At 37.8% G+C, this 24,138-nt stretch overlaps 2 protein-coding genes across 4 annotated transcripts in view; both read right to left on the reverse strand.

Annotated features, from left to right (window-relative positions):
• LOC137094540 (novel protein similar to human membrane-associated guanylate kinase-related (MAGI-3) (MAGI-3)) overlaps nt 1-1,202 on the reverse strand; it is a 152,814-nt gene extending 151,612 nt beyond the window's left edge. For all 3 annotated transcript variants that reach the window (XM_067460312.1, XM_067460310.1, XM_067460309.1), the window contains exon 1: nt 188-1,202. In XM_067460312.1, coding sequence (XP_067316413.1) covers nt 188-494 — 307 coding nt within the window. In that variant the 5' untranslated portion in view covers nt 495-1,202. The remainder of the gene's footprint in view (nt 1-187) is intronic.
• A 6,161-nt stretch (nt 1,203-7,363) lies between these two features.
• lrig2 (leucine-rich repeats and immunoglobulin-like domains 2) lies at nt 7,364-22,923 on the reverse strand. Its single transcript, XM_067460294.1, has 18 exons — nt 22,325-22,923; nt 21,381-21,455; nt 21,055-21,189; nt 20,624-20,764; nt 20,276-20,419; nt 19,729-19,872; nt 19,480-19,623; nt 17,348-17,428; nt 17,191-17,262; nt 16,858-16,926; nt 16,538-16,701; nt 16,027-16,338; nt 13,306-13,587; nt 12,779-13,222; nt 11,965-12,117; nt 11,697-11,837; nt 10,691-10,966; nt 7,364-10,565 (listed from the first exon to the last, which is right to left on the reverse strand). Exons 1-18 carry the CDS (start codon nt 22,519-22,521, stop codon nt 10,378-10,380), a joined length of 3,162 nt encoding a protein of 1,053 aa, XP_067316395.1. The 5' UTR covers nt 22,522-22,923; the 3' UTR covers nt 7,364-10,377.
• Between the last annotated feature and the right edge of the window lie 1,215 nt (nt 22,924-24,138).

Raw genomic sequence — 24,138 nt, forward strand, 5'->3', positions numbered from 1 at the left:
AATAAAATATTATATGTCTGCAAATGACATGTGTACAAAATTATGAGTTTATTTTTTGGTGAACTGCCCCTTTAAATTTAAAATTAACGATACAGCTGCGCTGTGAGCCACAACTCTCTCCTGGCAACAGTTATTGTTTGGCAACATTGACTTTTAACGACAACAAAAACAAGTTCTCTCGGTTTACCTGGTTTGACGGTCTTAATTCGAACCGGCTCCCGAAAGTGGCGCATCACCGCGTGCGTATCTCGGTTCGTCAGCCCACTGACAGGTGTCCCGTTCACTTCCAATAACACATCCCCGTAGTACGGTAGTCTCCCGACGTGACACACCAGCACGTCCAAGTTCATCTGACCGAGGAACGGGAACTCCCCAAGCTCGGCGCCTCCAAGGATCTCCACAACATCACCGAACTCCCCAACGCTTCCCCACGACACGGCGCACTCCTGCACTTTAGTGGACCAGTGTTTCTTCCTCTTCAGCGTTTTAGACATCCTTTATGCTTTAAGTTTCAGTGCAGTTCCACGTTAAAAGATGAAGCCTTTCTTCCCGGTCTGTCGTTCACTTTACCTGGTGTGAGGATGACAGCGCGCGGATGTGGAACGCCATCCAGCCACTGATAACTCATCCATTATTACTTCAGGACAACATTTAATCAAATCATCGAAACGTATTTTACGATTGCGCGAGGACACTGTTATAGCTACATTATGCAAAATCGTATCAAAACTAAACAACAATCGACAGAAGAACGAAGTAAAACTGTGTTTACCTGTTAAGTTCACTCAGGTTTTGCGTTCAAACCATCAAGCGCACTAGACTGACACGCTGAGAAACGCGTCTGTCAGTACAGCGTAAAATTAAAACGTGTCCATAAAGGGAATTAGCAGCAAAATAGTGTCTCACGGGTGTAAAGAGTCACCGAAGCGGCTGTCTTGGATATTCGGTTCTGTCCAAACGGCCGAAGCTCAGGTTAGTCTTCGAATTCCCAGTCAGTGAGATGCGTCTGACGCGTCTTCATTCCTGGCTTGTTCCTGAACCCTCAGCTTTGCACACATTATGATAGATAGTCTACTTGATAGATAGCCTACTAGAGAAATAAACCCGTCGAACGTGTCGTTATCGCCTGAAATTGTCGCTGCGATGCTGTTATGCGCGACGGTTTCTCTCTCAGATCTCCAGTCACGGCGGCTACTGTTGCGCTCAGCTTCTATTTGTCAAATGGAGAGAGAGGGAGAGAGTGTGTGTGTGTGTGTGTGTGTGTGTGTGTGTGCGCGCGCGCGCGCGCGCTTTCTCTCTCTCTCACGGCGAATAGCCAGTGTGGCCTGTGACTGGATGGCTCTCGGTTGGAGGTTTATGTAAACTGAGTTTAACTGATGTAGTGGGCTAAATGAGGTTCCAAATGAACCCGTTTTTATAAAACCGCGGTTTTACTGTAGATTCTGATGGAATGATTCGCGTTACAAGTCGCTATAAGATGAGCCTGTTCAACAGTTACATTCTATATTCATTTGGCACGTTTGGATTCTACTTGGCATCCCTATAGCAACAGATAGGCTAGAATTAGGCTATGCAAGAACTTATGTAATTCTACTAATTCGTTCATCATATTTTTAACTCAGTTTTATATATAAAACAATAGGCTATATAATATATGCAGTGATTTTTCCAGTTTTCTGCTTTACATTAAGGTCAAATCACTGTATCTGAACAGTCTACTCTAGATGGGCTATGATCAGGTTTGCCTGTTGTCCTGTTTTGAAATGTTAAACGCAATTAATAACAGCAGGTAAGTTACTTAAAGGAATAGTTCACCAAAAATGAAAACAGAGCTCTTCCAAGCTTCAGAATGGCAGTAAATGGGAGCCCAACATTTGAAGCCCAAAAAAGTCCATCAATCCACATAATCCACACGGCTCCGGGGGGTTAATAAAGGCCTTCCAAAGCAAATTTGATGGATTTGTTTAATACAAATATCCATATTTAACACATTATAAAGTATATTACAACTTACTGGCTTCAGAAGGCCTTAAATTAACCTCTTTAAATTAACCCCTGCACTTTTGGGGGGTTCAAAATAAAATGTTAGGTTCCCATTCACTGCCATAAAGCTGGGAAGAGCCAGGATTTTTTTTTTAAATATAATTCAGACTGTATTCCTCTGAAGGAAGAATGTCATATACTCATGATTTATTCACCCTAAATTTTTATTTTGGGGTGAACTATCCCTTTATGTGCAAGTATATGAGCAAGAATTTCCTTTACACCAATGCAAATAGTTCTAAAAGTCCAAGCATTAGTTTTTGAGTGTCGCGTCACCAAGCAACATAAAATCTTATGCCTTCTGCACTATAGTGAGAAAAAAAACACACATGATTTTTGCTTCATACAACATTATACAAGTGTATTATTGATATACAAGAATCATTCATGAAAGGAAACACTTTACCGTGCACCAACAAACTTAGAAAACCAACAAACTTTGACCAGAAGTCAAAAAACAAGGTATCATTCTACAAACACCCCAAAATATCCTTAAAATAATAGAAAGTATTACAGTATTACAGTACTTTTTTTAGATAACTGAGACTAACATTACCTAAGATTAAGATTCTTGCAGCTCAAAAAATAAAAAATGATGCTAGCAAAGGAAAGTCAGGGGGTTGAGTACCTGGGAATACATGAACTAATCAAATGTATACATCGAATGCAATAAGTCGCTTTGGATAAAAGCGTCTGTCAAAGGCATGATGAGAACATTTCAGAATAAGCTCCCATGACCAGACATGATCAAATAATAAATGTAATAATAAATGCTTTTCTTTCTCTCATATTAAACTGCTAATGAAATTTAATCAGTAACTTAAGCCTAGGTGAGGATATCACAAGTAATCAGTGAATATTTTATCTTGTAATCAAATTATAGGGTCAATTATCTTAATAGCGCAGTCCTGTAGTGTGGCGTAAGACTCAAAGCTGCCACCTTATGGTGTGTTGTTGTAACTGCACCCCGACTTGAGACGCTTTCAATCTGCCATTGCTTAGGACAAACACGACACGCTATTCGTGCGCTTGGTTCCCATTTTAATTCCAGACAAGTCAAGACAAATCAAAACGGTGCTTTGTAAAGGATCCAATTTAATTCCCACTCACTGCTGTGCACTTCAAAACGCAGAACACTTGTATTTCTCATGAGTATTGAGATCAGACACATGGAAACAGCAGGAAGTGTAGACACGGTTAATTATGCTATAGCACAAGACCAGGCATGAAACTAATTTCAGTGTGTTAGGTAGATTCAAGCTCTGAGCTATTTATACAGACCAGCCAACTCACACATTGAGTTGTGCTCAAATAACATACCGGTACACCTATACCAGAACCTTTAAGATGTTTTATTTCTATTTGGAAGAACAAAAAAAAAAAAAAAAAAAGATACCACAAGACTGCATTTGTTCAAAAATAGCCAGCTACTGAAAAGTTTACACACAAATCCCATCATAATTTACTCACGTTTGTGTTGTTTCAAACCAATTTGACTTTCTTTTTTGAAATCCAGCCACTTTTCCATGCAGTTACAATCAAGTTAGCTTTATTTGTATATCGCTCTACAATACAGATAGTTTTAATGTAGCTTTACAGTGAGGAACAAAATATGTAATGATGTTGGCAGAGTTTATTTAGTCTGTAAAGCAGTTCTAAAAAGAAAATAGTGTCATTGTTCAGCTTAAATAGCTTATTCTGCACTGTAAGAAAAAGTACACTATAAAAACGCTGGGTTAAAAACAACCCAAGTTGAGCTAAAAATTGACAAACCCAGCAATTGGGTTAAATATTTGCTCAATGTGCTGGGTAGTTTTATTTAACCAACTGTTGTTTAAAAATTACTATGGCTTGCTTAAAATGAATCCAAAATGTAATTTTCAGACATGCACTCTTAAAAATGCTGGGTTAAAAACAACCCAAGTTGGGTTGCAAATGGACAAACCCAGAAATTGGGTTGTTTGAATCCAGAGAATGGAACCATTCAAACAACCCAATTTCTGGGTTTGTCCATTTGCAACCCAACTTGTTTTTTTGTTTTTTTTTTAACCCAGCATTTTTTTAAGAGTGTAACTAATTACTAGACACAACAATAATAATCAAAAGGTGAACATCCGTTTATTAACAATTTAATAAATGATTATTGTTTAATTATTATTTATTAAACTTATTAATATTGTTCCTTTATTAATACATTTTCATTTCCAACATACTTTAGTTCCATTTTAAGGAAACAACATAACACATTTTAAACAATAGTTGAGTAAAATATAGCTACCCATGTAAACCAACCATCGGGACAAAACAACCCAATTGCTGGGGTTGTCCCTTTTTAGCCTAGAGTGTAAGATTTACTGTTCATATCTAATAATTTTCAGAATTGTTGGTGTATTTTGATGTATGCTTTCCATTGTGTTGTGTTTAGGGTTAAAGGAAAAGTCTGAAAACTTAAAGTTGGCATGAAACATAAGTCACAATAGTCTTTTGTTATCTATTATGAAAGATGTTCAAGTTAATCAGCTTCTCGAACAAGAATAAATGAAAGGCGGGACTTGGTTTTGTCCACCTGGAATTGATTGGATGGTTGTTGTTTGGGGTGGCAGTGGTTCATGTGGGTTGGCTACAAACCAGAAGGTTGGTGGTTCAATCCCCGGTTCCAGCTGACCAAGTGTCGAGGTGTCCATGAGCAAGACACCTAACCCCAGCTGCTCCTGACAAGCTGGATGGCGCCTTGCATGGCCGACACCACCGTCGGTGTGTGAATGGGGAATGTGAGGCAAGATGTAAAGCGCTTTAGATGGCCATGGGGTCTGTTAAAAGCGCTATATAAATGCAGTCCGTTTGCTATTGGTCAATCTCATGTGAGTGACAGGTTGTCCTGCCCATGCGACAGTAAACTCATCATCAGAGAAGAGATGACGAAAAAGGGAAAGAAAGAAGGGGATGTTATTTACATCAGAGATAAGCCTTCACTATATAGGAAAAATAATGATATAAATAAGAATTGTCCATTTTGATTTCATGATGACTTTAACAAATAATGTCCTGGCAGAAAATTGCTAGTAAGATTTCTGTTTTATGGTTTCTTTTCTTACAGTGTCAGGAGTACTAAATATCAAAACTACATTTTTAGACTCTCTCATAGTGTATAATGTATATCTAAACACATCTGTACTTAGCAAAGATCTGCTGACACTTTTGTCATAAAAATTTAATGGATGCTCGCTCTGATGGTGTTTACAGGTGTAGGGGCGGGGCAACCTGTCAATCACATGAGATCAACCAATAGCAAATCACAACCATCCAATCGATTCCTGATGGACAAAACCAAGTCCCACCCTGTTTTTTCTAATATTATTCTAATTTAAAGTCACCATGAAATCAAACTTGACCTTTCCTAAACTTTTATTGGGGGATTCATTATAAATTATTTGTGCATAGGATTTTTTTTTTAATTTACGTGCCTCATTATCTTTAATCAAAATAACTTACCCTCCCATCTCTTCTCACACGGATGGTGTTACTGGCGTGGGGGCGGGGCAACCTGTCACTCTTCTACCAATAGCAAACCACAACCATCTAGACAATTCAAATTTGATTGATAGACTGATTTTTTTTTTACCAGGTGTTAAACAAACCAATATATGGTAACACTTTAAAATAATAGTCATTAGTTAACATTAGTTAACTACATTAGTTAACATGAACCAGCTGGATTCTTATTAACTAACGTTTACTAAGATTAATAAATACAGTAACTCGTGTACTGCTCATTAGTTATGTACTGGTTAGTTTGTTAGTTAACACATTAACTAATGTTAACCAGAGTGTTACCCGATATATAATTCAACGTTTAGCTTTAAATTTACTGAAATGCAACCCTCACGACAATAAGGCCTGGTCTCTCGTAGATCTACAAGGCTCTGGACCTCAATAAACTAGTTTATTAGATCGCTACTGGTTGTTCAAAACCCAGTAAGCCATTTAGACCAAGAATCAATGCAAACACTAACATTCTTAAAGTCTCTACTCTAGTCTCAGTTGTGGTCTAAACGAAGGCAATAGCTTGAGATTTTTCTTGAGCGGTGCAGGACGGTGCATGCAGAGGACACAGCACATCCTCATTTCGACTAGTGTACTACTGTGTAATAATCCAAAGCGATAGTGTTTGAATGAATTATTAATAAAGCTGGAAAAGAGGGTTAGCAGCAGGCGGAGGTATGTACTTTGATCTCACAACTATAATTTCTCTCTCGCACCATCTCTTGGAGGATGGGAATGAAAATTGTCAGTTCAAGTATTTAGAGAGATTCAAATGGGTCGGCATCCTTTTAAACTCAGCGAAAACTTCCAGAAAAGTTCTGTATTTCACTATATTAGCATAATTCAATCACACTTTTGAGACCTCAACACAATAAGTAAGCTGTGGCACAATGCCAACCCTCAACAAAGCAATATTATTACATAAAAGGGATACATTGAAGAATAACCCAAAAAATTAAAAAATGAGTTATATACCGGTACTCACTTCAGATTACTTTTGTGCCTCCATGGAACAAAATGTTAGCAATCAAACTGTAGAATCAACCTCAATAACCTTTAGGAGAAAAAAAGAAAGAAAAGTCATTTGTATGATTTTCTTTATTATTACATCATATTCAATACATCAGGCTTTTAGGAGAATATGGAGCTCACAATCGAGGAGGTCCAAACTAAGAAAAAATTGCCATTTGATGCAAAAAGTAATATGACCATAGTATGAAAAAAGTGTTTTTTATAACCGTATAACAGACTACTTGCATTAAGATTATATTTAATTCTTGTTTTATTATTTATAATAAAATTATAATATTTAATAATTTGAATTGTGGTGCATATAATGCAACGGAAAAAAATAATTGAGAGGTTCCTCAAAAGCCTGTTTAATCATATTTGATACTTGCATTTTAACATGATTTTTTATCAAAATGGTGTACTGATAATCAACTAAGCCCAATAAGTTCCTAGATATACTATGATCATTTACACAATTCGGTATTCTGAATCCTGAGAGCTAGACATTTTTAGAATTACACTAAAGGGCTTTTCATTTGCTATTAAAGCATAAGCTGTCAATATCATTCAGACGACACAATGTCGATTGTGTACAACAGGTTGTTCAGCAAAAGATGATCAGGCTGATAATTTAGAGGCCTTAGAAGTGCGAGTATTAAATATGATACACTATAGGCTTTTGAATATGAGCAATATTAAGAGCTTCTTAGCTAGCTTTCCTTAAAAACTGTTTATTTAAATAACATGGCTACATCTTCACACGTGATGCATGTGAATTCATTTTATTGTTTAAATGTCAGCTAAATGTCAGAATTGTCTGAAACAATGTTCTTTTTACATGCTTTACAGAATGTACAGGTACAGCATACAAAACAATACACAAAAAATGAACAAAACATTTATAAAGCAGCATTTAAATATTGTCAAAGCACTGAAGCTAAACTTTGGTTTGCGGAAGGCAGGAATGTTTGATCCGTGTGGATTTTCTTTGGTAAAACTGTGTTAAATCATACCTGTTCATTTTTAAAGATCCCAACAACGTCTTGTATAATTTGAAGTAAAATAAAACTGCTATCCTCTTACATTAACATGAAACTGTTTCTTTTAAAAGTAATCTCCCACAAGCTAAACCAAGAGACCACTGGAAGCATTAACAGTAATTTGGGAAATTCGGGGGGAAAAAAAAGTAATTTTGAGGTTTTAAACGTGGCTGGAAGCCGCTGATGACACACACTCCTTTCCTTTCAGCAAGGGAAATTGACGCAGCGAGGAGTCAGCTGCATCATCTGGCATCAAGGTCTCTTGATTAGTGTAATCGTACAGCTCACTGCGAGGCAAGAGTGTGTGCAAAATGCAACAAATTAATATGCAAATCAAGGGGTAGTTATCACAGTGGATGATAAGACATCGTTTCCATTAAAAGAGGACAGAGGTCAGTGACCACAGATGTCTGCCGCAGTGAAAGATACAGCTTTTGTATGCTCAAAAAGTGCAAAATGTCTGTTGTACTGCAAAATGAATGGTTAAGATGTAATCAGAGATCCATACAGAGGTTTGTGTCATCAAGCATTCAAGTCAGGACTGTGAGTGACGATTAAATAAATGTGAAAATTGGTTCCCTCTTAAGGCGAGGTCACAAGGGCAAAATTTTGCAAAAAATATCCACCGTCCATTACAAATAGTATAGCAAACCATGAAGCACCGCTTCCAAACTAAGCAGCCTTAAGGTATTAGCTAACACATAGTGAAATGTCAGTAGAATTTTGTGGGCAAAAAAGGTCCATTGTCTATAGTCAATAGCACAGAGATTGTCTGTTGGTTAGTGTGACGAATTCACACAACTAACTTAAAAATGAGCGGAATCTGCATGGGGAACTTTTTTTGTCCTTATGTGAAAATCCCAATCGTGCTGTCTCCTGGAATGACTCGATTTCACCCACGGAATTTAGACAAGCACCTTTTATATTGGTCGAAGCATGATTCATGTTCCAAGTACAACAACATTAAATCCAATTCAAACCTGTTGAAACGCATCCCAATTCAAAATCCAAATGGGGAGGTTTTGCCTAGAGTTAAATTTCAGATTGTGCAAATTTCTATTGAGATGACTATTTCGCCCACAGATTTTCACCATACAAAAGGTAAATGTGACTGCGCCTTTAAAGCAAGGTTGTGGCTTTAACAGAGACATAAAAAAAAAATTGAATTTGGCATATGACTTATGACATATGACATATGACATATGACTGGAATTTGTTCAAGATCAAGACGTGATGATAGTGACTTGAAAGTGAATCTAAAACCTTTCCTTAAAAGGAGTCTGTTGAATAAGTGGCCCGCAAGACAGGCTTTAGTTTCGGACACAGCTCGCCTCTCTTAAGTCAATGGTTATAGTCAAGAAAGTAAAAATTGAGCGGTCCTTCTAAGGCCAAATAAATAAAAAAACTAGGCAAGAACCGTGCCTAAGCGGTCACAATTGTTCTTAAACCTTAAATTGAGAAGATGACCTGAAAGCCTATCTGATCTCCACAACAACAACAAAAAGGTACTCAAAACAAGGCAAGATGAGATTAGTTTGATCCAGCTGTAACAAAAGATTTCAAATGCAGCATGTACGGGACGGGTGAGACTTGGCGAGCTCAAACTTATATATAGCAATACATAGGTTATAACAGCACACAGGCACATGTTAAAAGGTGAAGAGTGAGATTTTCACATTACTATGGCATAAAAAGGAACTGAAATAAATGTAAACGCTCCAGGCAGTCTGCTATTGGTCAGACAAAATGTAGCCCGCCTCCAAACTCATGCCATTGGTGCTCAAACAAAAATATTGCAATTCCATGTGATGTGCACAAGCAGGAAAGCACATAACGGGGTTAGGCCAATTGTTTGTTAAAAATGTTAACCCCTAAAGTTCTCGCAAAAAAACAAAGAAAGACGAAAACATAATATGAGATAGAAGTATAAAAAACTAAAACGACTTAGCATATTTTGATCTCATAAGGCTGTACTGGGCAGATTGTCAAAGGTGCAATATATCCGGTCTCTCTTACGGTCTAGTATAGTGCCTTAAGAAAACAGAGCGAAATTGAAGAATATGTTTGGGTTTGTGAGAAGCAATACACAAAAAAATGCATTATTAATGACAAATAACAGTAACTCCGGCATACAATAACAGTGAGAACAACAGTCTACTCGGTTGACACATTATTGGTCATCAACCAGTACCACTTGCCAATAGGAATGAGAAATGCAATACATGTGTATGATTGACACTCTCACATCACTCAGAGAACATCACTGCCCTATTTCGGCAGTCCAGTCTTCACGGTCAATGTTCGTACAGGTTCTGTACCAGAGCAAAAGCAAGTTATAGGTGAGTCTGGGTCAAGCTTTGGCATACGCAAAAAGGCTCAACGCTCCTAAGTAGGTAGGAAAACCTAATATGGCATAATTTGTACGTCACAGGTTACGGTAGGACTAAAGGAGCTCTTGGAAGTGTTACATTCAGGGCTCAAACCAGACTGGTAAGTTGAGGAATAGTGAAAGCAGGAATTCTCTCTCCTGTTTTAAAGAGTTTTCTGCAAAACGCACATCTAAGAGGGCTACATGGGAACATGGTGGGGATGGACAGGAGAGGCAGTGTAAACATTGAAGAGAGAGGCGTTTCATTTGGCAGATAATGAGGCTTCTCAAAGGAGGTAGTGGGCTGAGGGCATTGGGAGCCGACTGAAGGACAAGGTGGTGATGTTTGGGGAAGACAGGGCTGGCTATGATTTATGTGGGCGCAGAGGCATTTTCCTGTGAGTTAGTCCTGTATGAGCTTTCCTCCAGTGCCCCCCTCCTCTCCTCTTGGCTGTCCCCAGTGGACAGACCCATCGGGGGCTTATGTACAGTCACTGAGGCCTGGGCAAGGATGGAAGGGTGGGTTTCATCACCATCCCAAAATGATCTGCCTGGGACATCTGAGAAGAGAAAAATTAAGATTGTGAAAATGGGCACAGAGTAAGGTATGCTAGGAAAAAAAAAGATATTAGACTGCAATGACATGCATTACAAAAGGTCATTTATGTATGTATGGTGATCTCACCAGTGCTATAGTGTTGTGACGCTGGTAGTCGCGGTTCATGGTTGGTGAGGAACACCGAGGCGTTCTGCTGACTTATAAAACTCTCCAGTGCCGTGTCTGTGAGATCACTGTGCTGATCCCGCTCTTCATGGCCTCTCTGGTGTCCGTCCTGAGAGATCTGAGCAACAAGTGGATCGTCCTCGGTCAGGTAGGCGTATGGGCAGTATTCACGCGTGCGCGAGTAGATATTGGCGTTGTCGTAGCAGTCTGAGCAGATGACTAGTGGACCCGCTCCCCCTAAAAAAAAACAAACAGGAGTCAGGATGGTCAACTGATGAGGCAAAAAACAAACATGAGGGTAGAAAATTAATTTAACATTATGTAATTTTTCCATCCCCTAGCGGGCACCTTTTCAAAACAGAGGCCTAGTTTGATGACACTAAGTTTAAGCTCAGAATCTTGGGACATGTGGTTTTCACCTCACAGCCGGGGGAAAAGAATCAGGCTAGGACTTATGTTCATGGATGCGATCATCAACGTTACTGTAGTGTGAAGCAGAGCAGGACTGAGTGTTGTCGGAGTGGAGAAAGGCCGCTGGAGTTAGGCAAACAAATGGCTCGCAAGCAATGGGACTTTTATTATAACGGGACAAAGTCGCCGGCACTAATTCCGCTTTACCGGTCATTAGTATGAGGTAATGCAGCTCTGTTTATCATATCAGATATATTTAAGTGTTTAAAATGATGTTATGACGTTACTCTGTGCGTTCGCTCTGCGGCTGCTGTGACACTTGTTCACACTGCTAAGAGTAAAGCGTTTCTGCCAAATAAAACCAGAAAACGAGGGTAACGCAGATATGACAACTGACAGGCGACCCTGCTCCTTGGTTAAAATAGCAATTTTCTCACAATTTACAAATAGTTTACAAATAGAACTCGACTAACAAAATACATAACAAAAATACTACATAGCGCACCTTTAAGCAAATTAAATTATAAAAATATATAAATTCAAAAAGTTATGTTACCATTGGGGACATTTGCCTGTCCCTCTCTGGGTTCACTCCGGTGGAAGCTGCTACGTCCAGCAAAGAAAGAGCCCACCTGACTACCCAGCATTCCATTAGCATCTGGGTCAACATCACTGCTCACGTCACCATAACATACTCCTGTTGAAACATCACGACACACATCCATTATAATAACTTGGGTCGAAACTAAATTAGTTTTCAAATTGTATTTTACAGCCTTTATGAAGAAATAAACTCTTGTTAGATGAGTACAGCCTGATATTACCGTCAGTGCCTTTGTGGACATAACCGTTAGCATGAGAGGGCATGAGCTGCTGGTGGCTTCCATTCTCTGAGTTACTGTAGCCCTCCTGAGGCTCTGACAGCGTACCCTGAGACGAGAGGTAACTGGGTATGTCCGCTGGTAGGTTCATCTCATCTAGAATACACCAACAGAAAGATTTATACATTAAATGTTTGTTATTTCTGGCCATAAGTTTGTCACAAACTGCTATAATATAAATATAATAATATAAAAGCTACATTTAAAACAGATTAAAAAAAGACTAAATATTTACTAAATTTACAAGGTAAATCGTATTTATTTAAATGTTTTAATATTTAATGAATATAATCTCTTTAAATAAAGTATATTATATTTACAAAGTGTATCATTCATGTTATTTAACCCTGCACAATTTTTGTTAAACATTTTTAGTCTTACTAACATGAACAAAATAGAATAATAAAATTGTTAATTTAGTTATCTCTGCTAATAAGTAGATACATTTCTACTAAATTTCTGCTAAATTTCATATCACAAAAGACCTACCAATTTTCAAAATCTTCAAAAATCATTAAAAAAATTACAATTGTTTATACTATTTTTAAATGATTCTTTACTTTATTTATAAAAAAGGACCATGTACAATTTTTAACATGAATGTTTACATTTCATGCATTGTACCGGATTTAGCTCAAAGCTAATTTTCACCCGCAGTCCTTTGGCAGGTCAACATAATCAATAAAAATAACATACACAATATACATATACACAATAAAAACATTAAAGTGATTAAACTAGAGAATTGTCCACTGACCTGTATTTGTTATGCTGTAGTCTTCACTCTTTCTCCTCATGTGGTAAATGACGATGACCCACACAAGTGAGGTGCCAACAACGCAGCAAACGACCACCATCACAACAATGCCAACCGTTGTCCATCCATCCTGACCGTATACGCTGGTCACCGGGTCACAGTTGGCCGAGGGCAAGACGCTGAGGTAGATATGGCCACGCTCTGTGCCCAGCGTGTTGGACATAATGCATGTGTATTTGCCTGCATCAGCAGGGCCAGCATCAACAATTATGAGGAGCTGATTGGCTGCGGCAAAGAAGTGACGTTCTGTCAGTATTAACGGGGCGTCGTCTTTGGTCCAGTTGAGGCGGGGGGCTGGGCTACCACGGGCTATGCACTGGAGGACAGCGGTCTCACCTCGGGCCACATTACGGTCCTCTAGAGGGCGCTGGAAGGATGGGGTTTCTGTCAAAAAGACCAGATTTGAATTATTCAATAAATGATCATTCAGAAGAAAATTGGCTTTACATCATAGTAAAATACTATACCTAGCACAGTAAGAGTGGCATTGGCCGACAGGCTGCCTGCCTCGTTTTTGGCTGTGCAGCTATAGACGCCCATATCCTCTGTCTTCACATTAGCAATGAAAAATGTGTCATCGTCTGGCATGACATGCATCCTTCTTTCACGGGCAGCAGGGAAATTGATACCACCGTCTTTTTGCCATGCGATCTGGGGTGTCGGGTGTCCCTCTGCAGCGCACTCCAACCTAGCAACCGTACCGGTGCGGATGGTCAGATCCATGGGTGTCTTCAGGAAGGTGGGGAGCTCTGGGAAAAGCCATTAGTGAATTATTTTCACTCCTTTATACAGCTAATTCCAGTTAAGTCCTAAAAATATCTAGACTATTTTCCTAAAATTTGACTACAACCACAAAATTGTGTAACAATTTTATTACCATGATTTCTTTCATGTACAATAGCAATCCCCCTATTGTAGTAACTAGTCTTTAAAAGTATGATGGAGTAAAACTTACAATTTAAATACAAATAGAGTGCCACCTCATACCACTACTACTTTTAATGTAAGGAAACTGATCAAATAAAAGCAAATGTAACTGACATTTAATATTGTCATAATTTTCTACTTATGAAATACAACAGCAGAATCCATCCATCACATTTTTCCATTTGAAATATTAAATAAATATGATTACTGTTAATGGAAATTACTAATATTATTACTTATTAATTACTCATTTTAATGCTATTGTGATTACTATTTGTTATCTAATCTTAAAGTTGTCCATTAAAAAAAGTGTGAATATTTTAATACTTGAAGTAAATTATATTATTAAAATTAATATTATAAAGAAAATGTATGCAAGGGGACTGCCTAAACAATAAACAACTTTAAAGCAGCACTGCGTAATTTTTGCTCTCGGGGTCCCCCTACAGTTGGGAAAAAAATAATGTCCTCAACTACTGTCGTAAGCTCTGTCATCCTACAACAGGGGATGCCATCGCGCGTGCATTTGTTGACATGATAACCCTGATAGCCCTGAACCAGTGATGCGCGGGTCGTCTCATAACCCGCGGACCCTGTATGTCTATTTAATGGTGCGCGGCGGGTTGTAAAAATATATACAGTGGTGCGGGGCGGGCCAAATAATTTCATAAAAGCGTCCCCGCGGGTTGGTGCAGCACTAACAGTTCCCCTGAACACTGCAGGAGGAGTTCACATGCAGGTGTTCTGCTTGCATTGCGTGTGAAATGTCTTCATCCCAGGTACAGTCAGTGGCATATGTTTCAGCATGTCATATGAATATAATTTTATGGGTTTTACTATCCGACATGACTATATTATCCGACGAACAAAGTTGGGCTCGCACGTCCGAATTTAAGAAAGCGTGGGTGTTGGTGGAAGTAGGGTTGGGCATCGAGAACCGGTTCCAACTTGGAACCGTTTAAAAAATAACGATTCCATTGGAATCGTTTAGAAAATTTGTTTTCCGTTCCGATCATCGGTTCCAAGCGCGGAAGTTTTGGTTTCCATGGCCACCTGATTTCCGTTGTAAAATATACATTGAGTTAGCAAATATTTGTGAGATAATTTTAATAGTAATCGATCAATGTTTATATATGCGAAAAAGCTTTATCATATAAAGTGATCTCTTCAGAAGATATTTTTGATTGCGTAGACTTTCAAAAGACATACAAAAAAAAAAAAAATGTATATAAAAAATATCTAATTGACAGTATATGCAGCGTTTTTCCCCCCGTGGTATTGAAAATAGCATTGAATATCGATGTGACATGTTTTGACTCCACCCCTCAAAGAATCGGAATCGAGAATCGAAAAGAACCGGAATCGAAATTAAGAATCGGAATCAGAATTGTTCAAATCAAAACGATGCCCAACCCTAGGTGGAAGTGATGTATATGCAATAACAGAATTAATCTTTAAAGTAAACAAAAACAAGCAAGCCATTGGCCAATCAAAACCCTTAACAGCACCGTTGGTTACAGTGTTTACTTTGAGAACCATGTTTCTGTTATTGTCATTCTATTATTAGGTTACAAATCCACTCTTCTTCTCTCAGCATCATGAACTGATATAAACAGAATAATTTCATTGCTGAGGTCGACATCCCAGAGGGCTGCTATTATTGTTCAACGGACATGGAAAATTAAAAAACTGACACAGCTCTGAAGACAACCATAGAGAAATGAGGGGAAATAAGGGGACTAAGGGAGGGGGGGGAATGCCAAACAGCTTAGCAACGCATTGAGAGATCATAGTGCTTTAGCAATAAGCTAATACAAAAAAATCTGTAGATAATTTGATGATCAGCACTTTAAGTTGACAATCTGCCAACAGCTCAAAAGCAAACAAAGGTGTGAAATGCAGCTAAACAGAGAGGTTACCGAAACAAATATAAAGTATTTTATAAATTAATTATCTCACAATAATGCCTATTTTTTTCTTCCAGAAACAAGGTTCCATACAATGCACTCTCTCTAGACTAGGGATGAGCAATATAACTGAAATATAAAAATGATATATTGCATAGTCTTCACTGTATGAATATAAATATAAATGTATTCTTATGAAAGCTAAAAGTTATTTTCTCTGTTTAACATTATTCGCACAGAGAGCAACTTGTATGTATGGCTGCCGATATACAAGATACAACAAAATCTCTAACGATAGACATTTTTTACCGTGGTAACTGGTAACGATATATGATGATGTCATGAGGCACTAACCATTAACTGTGAGCTTGGCCAGAGTGGAGTAGTTGGACCCAAAATGGTTGGAGACCACACACTGGTACTGGCCCTCGTCTGTGAAATTGACGTTGAGCATGTGGAGTATGGTGGTGTAGAGGAGGTGGTGATCCTGGTACCGAGCGTAGTTCTGCACCTGAGCTTCATGCAGCACCTCTCCGTCTTTGCGCCAGGCGGTGCTCATGGGAGAGTCGCTGCTGCTGAACGCAGAGCAGTTAAGAGTGATGTTGGTGCCGAGTAAGGCCACAGCAGTCTTGGGGTGAGCACTGATCTGGGGTTTAGGGAAATCATCTGCAAAGGAAGACCAAAATAAAGAGATCTTAATCCAAGAAACAGCTAAATGGCACAAGACACAGAACTATGGAAACAAACTTAATTACAAAACAGTAGCAAAAAAGGTCAAAAACAATTAATTAGACAGTTGTAAAAAAAGAAGAAAAAAAGGGTTTTTTTGTAAGAGAAAGCAAGAGGTAAAAATCAGATCACTTACTGCAGACAAACTCCTCCGGTTTAACAACAAGCACACTAGATCCTGCCAGGGAGGCGGGATGGGCGCAGACGGCAGTGCAGGATTGCTGGAAATGGCTGTCAGTCAACCACTGGGTCAACCACTGCAGCTGACAGTCACACAGGAGACTGCTGGTGTTCAAATCGCTGAGGAAGAACAAAACACATGCATTATTGAGAATGCAGGTGTTACATTATTGTAACATACAGAAAAAAATGCCACAAATATATATTGTGTGAAACGTAATTACACGAAAAATACATGAAACATATACAGTCCGTAGAAAGAAAACAATCACTTACAGTGTTTTAAGTTTTAAATGAGTGAAAGCATCAGGATGAATAGATATGATGCCATTCTTACTCAGGTCCCTGTAGAACAAATTCAAAATGATTATTCATATGGGAATGTACAAAATGTGTTGCTATATAATTGAAAGTCTGCATGACATGAAGTTTAATTTGTAAAGATGTTTTGACCTTGTAATGTTTATCAAAATGTCATAAAAATTTAAAACAACAGACTTCTTTATGGTGACATTTGCAGATCAATATCTGGAAGGATTTCTATATTACTGCATCTAGTAACAGGAGACAGTGTTCCCAAAATATTAAGAGCAAAAAAGAGAGACTCACAAATGCTCCAGCTCCATCAGACCCTCGAACACTCTCTTAGTGATGGTCCGGATTTTATTATTCTGTAAAACTCTGGAAAACACACACATATGCTCATGTTAAGCCACACTTCACATCTGAGTCAGATCAAACGGCTCGTATCCACCAACAAACTTACAGCGAGTTCAGCCTCTTCAAACCCACAAACATGCCAACAAAGTCCTCGATGGCGAGGAATATCTCATTATTACGGATGTCCCTGGAATGAACAAACATAAAAAAGAGAACCATCAGAATGTAAGCAAACTTCCAACTGCTGCTGAGTAGAAGGTTTTCTGTAGCCTAAAATGTCAGAGCTGCTTTCTTTAGGAGATTGTACTTCTACACAGAGAATTAGGGTTCAATGGCAGCTCAGCAACATTGTATGCTTATCATGTATAATAGGGGGTTTTGTACGGACAGGCTGGTATGTGGGAGTATTGTGAGATTGTCTTCATGCACGGTTGGCTGTAAAAGGCTGTCATCCCTTTACAACTGTGCCAAAGGGACATCGCAGAGGTTACAAGAGGTCAGGCATGTTTGAACGTTGTGCTCTTTTTTTCTATGGAGTAAGCCGCAACACAGGAACTAAACTAAAAGGTCTTACATAGGCCTTAAACTAAAGGAATAGACTGTATTGTCTGTAATTTTGGGCTCCTATTTTATAGATATGCTATTATCATTTTCATTAAATCAGTTGTACACAAACAAACCTTTTCTTCATCTGAAAGCAAATATGGACATGTTTGATTATGATAGGAAGATAAATTAGAGAAAAATCAGTCATAATTTTGAGTTACATTCAATCAGAACTAAAATAACATATGCAAGTATTAGAATTTTATCATGAAATGAAAAATAAAGACTTCAGATGTACTGAACCGAATCAGAAGACATGAATTGAACCACAATTTCAAGATGAAACACGGCATGCGAATGAGACGGCTTTCAATTATCAAGCCAAGTTAACCTGTTTAAAACTAAAACTTTAGAACTAAACAAGATGAAGTATGATGAAATGGATGAACCTGTGGTAGTTTCAGTCATTGGTAGGGGTGTGACGAGACACTTAGCTCACAAGACACGAGATTGGGTTCAAAAGAACAAGACAAGATTTTTGCACAGTATTTCTATGAAATCTCCATGGTCAAAATTCATGGCTGAAATTATAGTCTGCAGGTGCATCCTAAACCAATTATCTTGTAATGAATGTCATTTCAGTTTTACTTTCTGAGCATGAATTATCAAATTCATTGAAAGACAATAATATACAAGCACTGTAACACACAAACTTAACTGACTGGCTTCTCTCCAGTCTTCTTCTCTCTTTGATTCGCGATTGCACACATTCTGTGTACAGGGAGCATCGGTGCTAAGCGTGCAACATTTATCAGACCCTCTATGAGGCTTTGTTGTGCATGAATCTTCCACCACGGTCCGGCTTACTCTCGTCACTCGATCAGTGAACTGTGATTCCTGTTGCTCTGTACACGACTGCTGCAGCACGTGCTGGATGTGCAGAACAGACATTTAAAATAGAAGTGATCGCGAACTTAAATGTTTTTTATTTCTATAAAGAAAGCAAAATGACAATGAAATGTGTAAGCAGTGGTGCATATTCCATGCTAATTTCATCCTCATGATCTGTCTGGGCGATATCAAAAGACAGCTTTTTATTTGATGAGAAATCTCATCACATTTTAATCTCGCGAGATCTCGTGGCACAAAATCTCATCACACCCCTAGTCATTGTCAAAAGGAAACTATGTGAACCTTAAAATTCTGCCATTCCAAAGCTAAAGGGAATTGTTACAGTGGCAATGACAGGATTTTGCAAGTAGCAAGTAAACATGTATTTTATGTGATGCTGTATCTGACAGAAATGGAAATTTTCTACAATAAAGAACAGCTCAAATTTGCTAAGTGACATTTTTGAAAATAAGATTTAAATAACTTACTAATAATTTTTTATTGGCATTAAAGTGAAATTGCTGAACCAAAACTTGGGAACCGGATAAAAATTATGTTCATTTAAAAGAAAAATGTCAAGATATTTTTGCATCTTAAGCCTTCAAAATGTTAACACTCACATGTTGCTAAAAAATACAATTTCAAATATTTTTTGCTATTGGACGAGTGAAAATTAAGAGGGCCAGTACAAATCTGGACAACTGTCCTGACCTGCACAGCAGAAAAAACTACAGACTTCATATAGTGTTACCGAAGACCTGGGTAATAAGAGAGACAGAAAGGGAATGAGAGTTATCTTACATTGTACGGACGTTAGCAAGGCTGCTGAACACTCCGTCTCCCAGGTGTGTGATTTGATTGTCACCCAAGTTGAGACTCTGCAGGAGACTAAGACCAGAAAACACCCAATCCTCCAGACGACTCAAGTGATTGAAAGACAAATCCCTGGAAACCAAACACACACACACACAACGTGTTTTCTAGTTTCTAGAAAAAAAATTTACATTGGATATAGGAAAAAAGTTTAAGGAGAGGGCTGAAGTCACTCACAGCTCTTCCAAGCGATGGCAAAACTCCCAGGCATCGGCTCGGATGAGTCCGATATTGTTCTGATTGACCCGCAGAATCCTTAGCATGTGCAGACCATACAGCCAGCCCTTATTCAGCTCTGTCAAATTATTATACTCCAACTCTCTGCAAAAGGACACATATTGCGGAACAGAAACTTAATTATAAATTAGCTGAATTAAACATCAAAAAAAGAAATGACCCTCCACTTTAACGTTTAGATATATAGTTTAAAATAGAAATACTACTAAAACAAGTCTCATTTAAACATATAGGTGTGGGCGATATGGCAAAAACATCACATTTTTTTCGCCAGTCAGGATCACAATCCACGATCACATTAAATCAGATTCTTGTTGGTTAAAAAAACTATTTTCTTTGTTAAAAAAACTATTTTGTAAGTCACTAAACAATATAGTTGTGCAAAAAAAAATTTTTTTTAAAGTAAATTATAGTTAAGGTGTCTATAAAAATGTTAATCCTTAGTTTAACGATTAAAATCAAAAAATTTAAAACCCTGAAAACTCACAGCTCTTCCATGTTTTCCAAACCAAAAAGAGCTCCATCCATCAGCTTTGTGATGCCGTTGCGCTGCATCTTCAATGATTTAAGAGCCTTCAGTTCTTTGAAAATGAGACTTTCCACCACACGAATCCTGTTGCGCCTCAACTCTCTGAAAAAGTAATGAAAACATGGAGAGGCTCATTACAATGAGAACATTTAAATCATGGCGCTCACCATCAGAGAGAGACAAGATGACAAGGAAATGAACTCCACACGTGATAATATCAGTTACATTTAGCAAGCAGTTATTCTGTCAGATACAATCTAATCGAGCACTGCAGTAACATCCTATTCATTAGCCATGAATACGCACAAGACTTGGAGCTGAGAGAGGGTGAAGACTTTATCAGGCAGCAGAGAGAGTCGGTTCTGGTTTATCTTCAACACAAGAAGGAAGCTGACATTTCCAAAACAGCCGGGCTCCAAGGAACTTATCTTGTTTTTGCTCAGGTTGCTATTGTGATGGAGAAAGGAAACATACAGATAAATATAAACCTCATCAGAAAAGAATCAGAAACTGCAAACCAAACACCCATTAGTCAAGGGCAAATTAAAGATCAAAGCAACAACTGATGACATTTGAGTTGTCAAACTGATAACTGAAGTGTAGACTTCTTCAGAGTTATCTGTATAGAAGATAACTTCTTCCCTTAATCAGTTTAGAAGTTCACTGCAGTCTTACCAAAGTGCACAAATCAGACTAGCCCAAATACAAAAAACTGGGCAAACAGTGGAAAAACTCACAGGTATTTCAGCTGCATGGGAGGGAATGATCCAGCCTTAAGCTCAGATATAGAATTAGAGCTCAAGTCCAGACTTTCCAGAGATGAATATGGCAACAGCTGCTCTGCCATGACTTCAGAGATTCGGTTATGAACACTGAAAATAAACAACAGATGGTTATAAATGTACTATACAATCATTCACTCTTAATGTAAAATAGCAAACCATGTACTGTTACACTTCATTGTCTTGTTTATTATCATATTTATTAAAAGCAACTGGAGCAATTTCACCAGGTATAAAGAGCAATAACGAGGGAAAAAGAATGAACGTAGACGTAAACTTACAGTGACAGCACAGTTAAGTTGGATGAGGCATCTCCAAGGAAAGGCACCGCTGTAAGTTCATTCTGATTCATAGACCTATATCACACAGAGCTAATTATTACAACATGAAAAAAGCAGTTACCAAAAAAAAACAAACAGCCTATTATAAAGTCAGAAACTGAGGAAAATTACTACCGGTACAGAAATAGCAAAAGGCTTATCTGGTTGTATTCATATAAAAAAATAAAAAAAATATGGCATGATAATGTGTAACCGGAAAGACTGGGGATCAAATGTCAAATATACAATTTGCACCTTCGAGATCTGGTAAAAGATCTGACATATTAGTGCATACTTTATCAAAGCTTTAGTTCAAACAAATACACTACACACCAATCTAAACTAGTAAACAGAAGTAAAATAAAATATTAAAAGCAAGAAAAAAATGATAAGTTGAATGAATAGCAGCATACAGTAAACCTCATTTATTATTATTACCGTTACAGTTTTCTCTAAAATTCTAGTTGAATTAAAAATATAAAGCCTGTCATTTTAAATAATAGTCAGGAAAAAATGTCATGTTTTGAACTGGAACTATTGAACCTTCATACAAAACCTAAAATCTAAGTTTCCATACGTATCATATGTTTTGTATAATTTTCATCAGTTTGTTGTAGTATGATATAGTAAGAACATGGAGAAGAAAATCGCCTCAATGTTACTCAGAGGCCAAAACTGAGCGGGAAAACGTGCATTAATTTGATACAGATAGTGTTATTTATATGACCAAAACTAGAAGTGAAATACTGATAGCTTGTTAGTAAAACAATGACACAACACAAGATTTTAAAAAACAGAAAATACACTACTAAAACTGAATAACTATCAGTGATGCGTTAGTACACATGTGCAGCCCTGCAGACTGAGCATCAGGCGATGTAAACAACATCATCTCTGTTACTCACGCATGAGTGATCCAGGCTGGAGCTTCCAGAGCTGCAGAAGTCAGTCTTTTTCTATTGCAATCCAGCAGTTGTGCTGCACCTGGACCACCAGAACACGTACAGGGAGAAGGGCAAGTGTCCAGGCCCACGACACTCACTATGAGTAGGAACAGGGCCTGGGGGATGGGCCAGGCCTCCGCCATTTTGAGTTTCTTCATCGCAAATGATCAGTCCAAATTATGGCATTAATAAGACACAGATATTAATCTGTGTTTTAGAACATACATCTGATTTCATACGACTCCGAAATAAGTTGAAAAGCATTGCAAAGCTCTCATAAAATCAACTTGGCTCCCTCAGTTCGTCCCTTCGAAATTCCCTTCTTCCGCCTTGCAATCTCTGCAGCTTCAAGAATTCCCAAACGGAGCGTCAAACAAGCTTCAAGATGTGGAAATGTGGATCAGATATCCCAAAAGATTTCAAGTCCTATATAAGATTATGACTTTGCTTCTGAGGAAGATATATGATATAACTGAAAAAATCCACTCGCCAAACATTGTTCCTCGACTTTTTTCCCAAGGAAAAACAAAAGCATCTTCTTCCGTTGACACGTGATCCGCCCCCTTTATCACGTGCTGCTGGAGGCCTCAGGTCATTGGCCAGCCGAGAAATCAATCAAACTTTATTTTATTTTTTCCCACTGTTTCCTCCAGGTTTTAACCACAGTTCAAATTTTGCTTTTAAACAATTATTCTAGTGGTTATCTGTTCATTTAAAGTGCATATTATGACAGCCTTTCATATATTTATTTTCTAATTATGAAGTTTTCCAGATTTTCTTTGCCAGACCCCTACCCAGAATTTGGTCATTTTCATGAACTGGTAAAAAAAATGTTTTTTTTCCCCCTCTAAATAATTAAAGAAATGAAGTAAAAACTTGTTTATTATTCTTTGTTAAATTGTATTAATAAAAATACATAATGTAGCTGAGGTCCATTAAATAATATAACAGAAACTTATTTTAATTTGAATAATGTATCAAATGAAATATAAAAATGAATTAGTGAACTATAAGATTAATAATAATTGTAACTGTATTTCTCCTTGTTAGTTTATGTAAACATATAAAACCTTATTGTAAATTGTTTCAGAAAATAAAAAGATATGCATTTGATTCGTTGCAGCTTTAATTCTCACAGCAACATATAAATGTGGAGTTATGAAAAATACTTTTTATTGATGTTTAACACTGAAATGAGCTAACTCGTATGCATGTGCCAAGGGCCAGTTCTCTGACTACACTCTCGATGTAACTCAAAGTATAAATTAGACACTATAGTGAGATGAGATATTTTTAAACTATGTCAGCATGCATGTTGAGTCATGTATCTGCCCAGTGATATAACAACACAGTTAGATCCATTTACCATAGTTTGTATTTGGTATATTACACCTATTGAGTTAGGCTACATTGTGTAAGACATTTATGACATTTAAATTGTTTCCATAGTGTAAAAAAAAAAACCACACAAAAACACAAAAAACAAAACACAAAAAAACCTTGAAAAACTGCTTTGACATTAACATTTACTGTCTAACATGGAAGCTTGCAGATCCATGTAGTGAGCAGATAATAAACGAGTTTTACAAAATATTAAAGCAGCACTTGGCAACTTTTGCTCTCGGGGTCCCCCTACAGTTTGGAAAAAATAATGTCCTCAACTACTGTCGTAACCTCTGTCATCCTACAACAGGGGATGCCATCGCGCGTGCATTTGTTGACATGACAACCCTGATAGCCCTGAACTAGTGATGCGCGGGTCGTCTCATAACCCG

This window comes from Pseudorasbora parva, chromosome 12 (assembly GCF_024679245.1).
Source record: "Pseudorasbora parva isolate DD20220531a chromosome 12, ASM2467924v1, whole genome shotgun sequence".
Lineage (NCBI taxonomy): Eukaryota > Metazoa > Chordata > Actinopteri > Cypriniformes > Gobionidae > Pseudorasbora > Pseudorasbora parva.

Bases quoted from the DNA above. Each gene is read 5' to 3' on its own strand.
- lrig2 (XM_067460294.1), bottom strand. From the start codon at position 22,521: ATGAAGAAACTCAAAATGGCGGAGGCCTGGCCCATCCCCCAGGCCCTG. The intron at 10,967-11,696 runs GTAACATAACTT...GTTTTTTTTTAG, and splicing joins ACAGGCAAATGTCCCCAATG to GGGGAGCGGGTCCACTAGTC. The intron at 10,566-10,690 runs GTGAGATCACCA...TTCTCTTCTCAG, and splicing joins GTCACAACACTATAGCACTG to ATGTCCCAGGCAGATCATTT.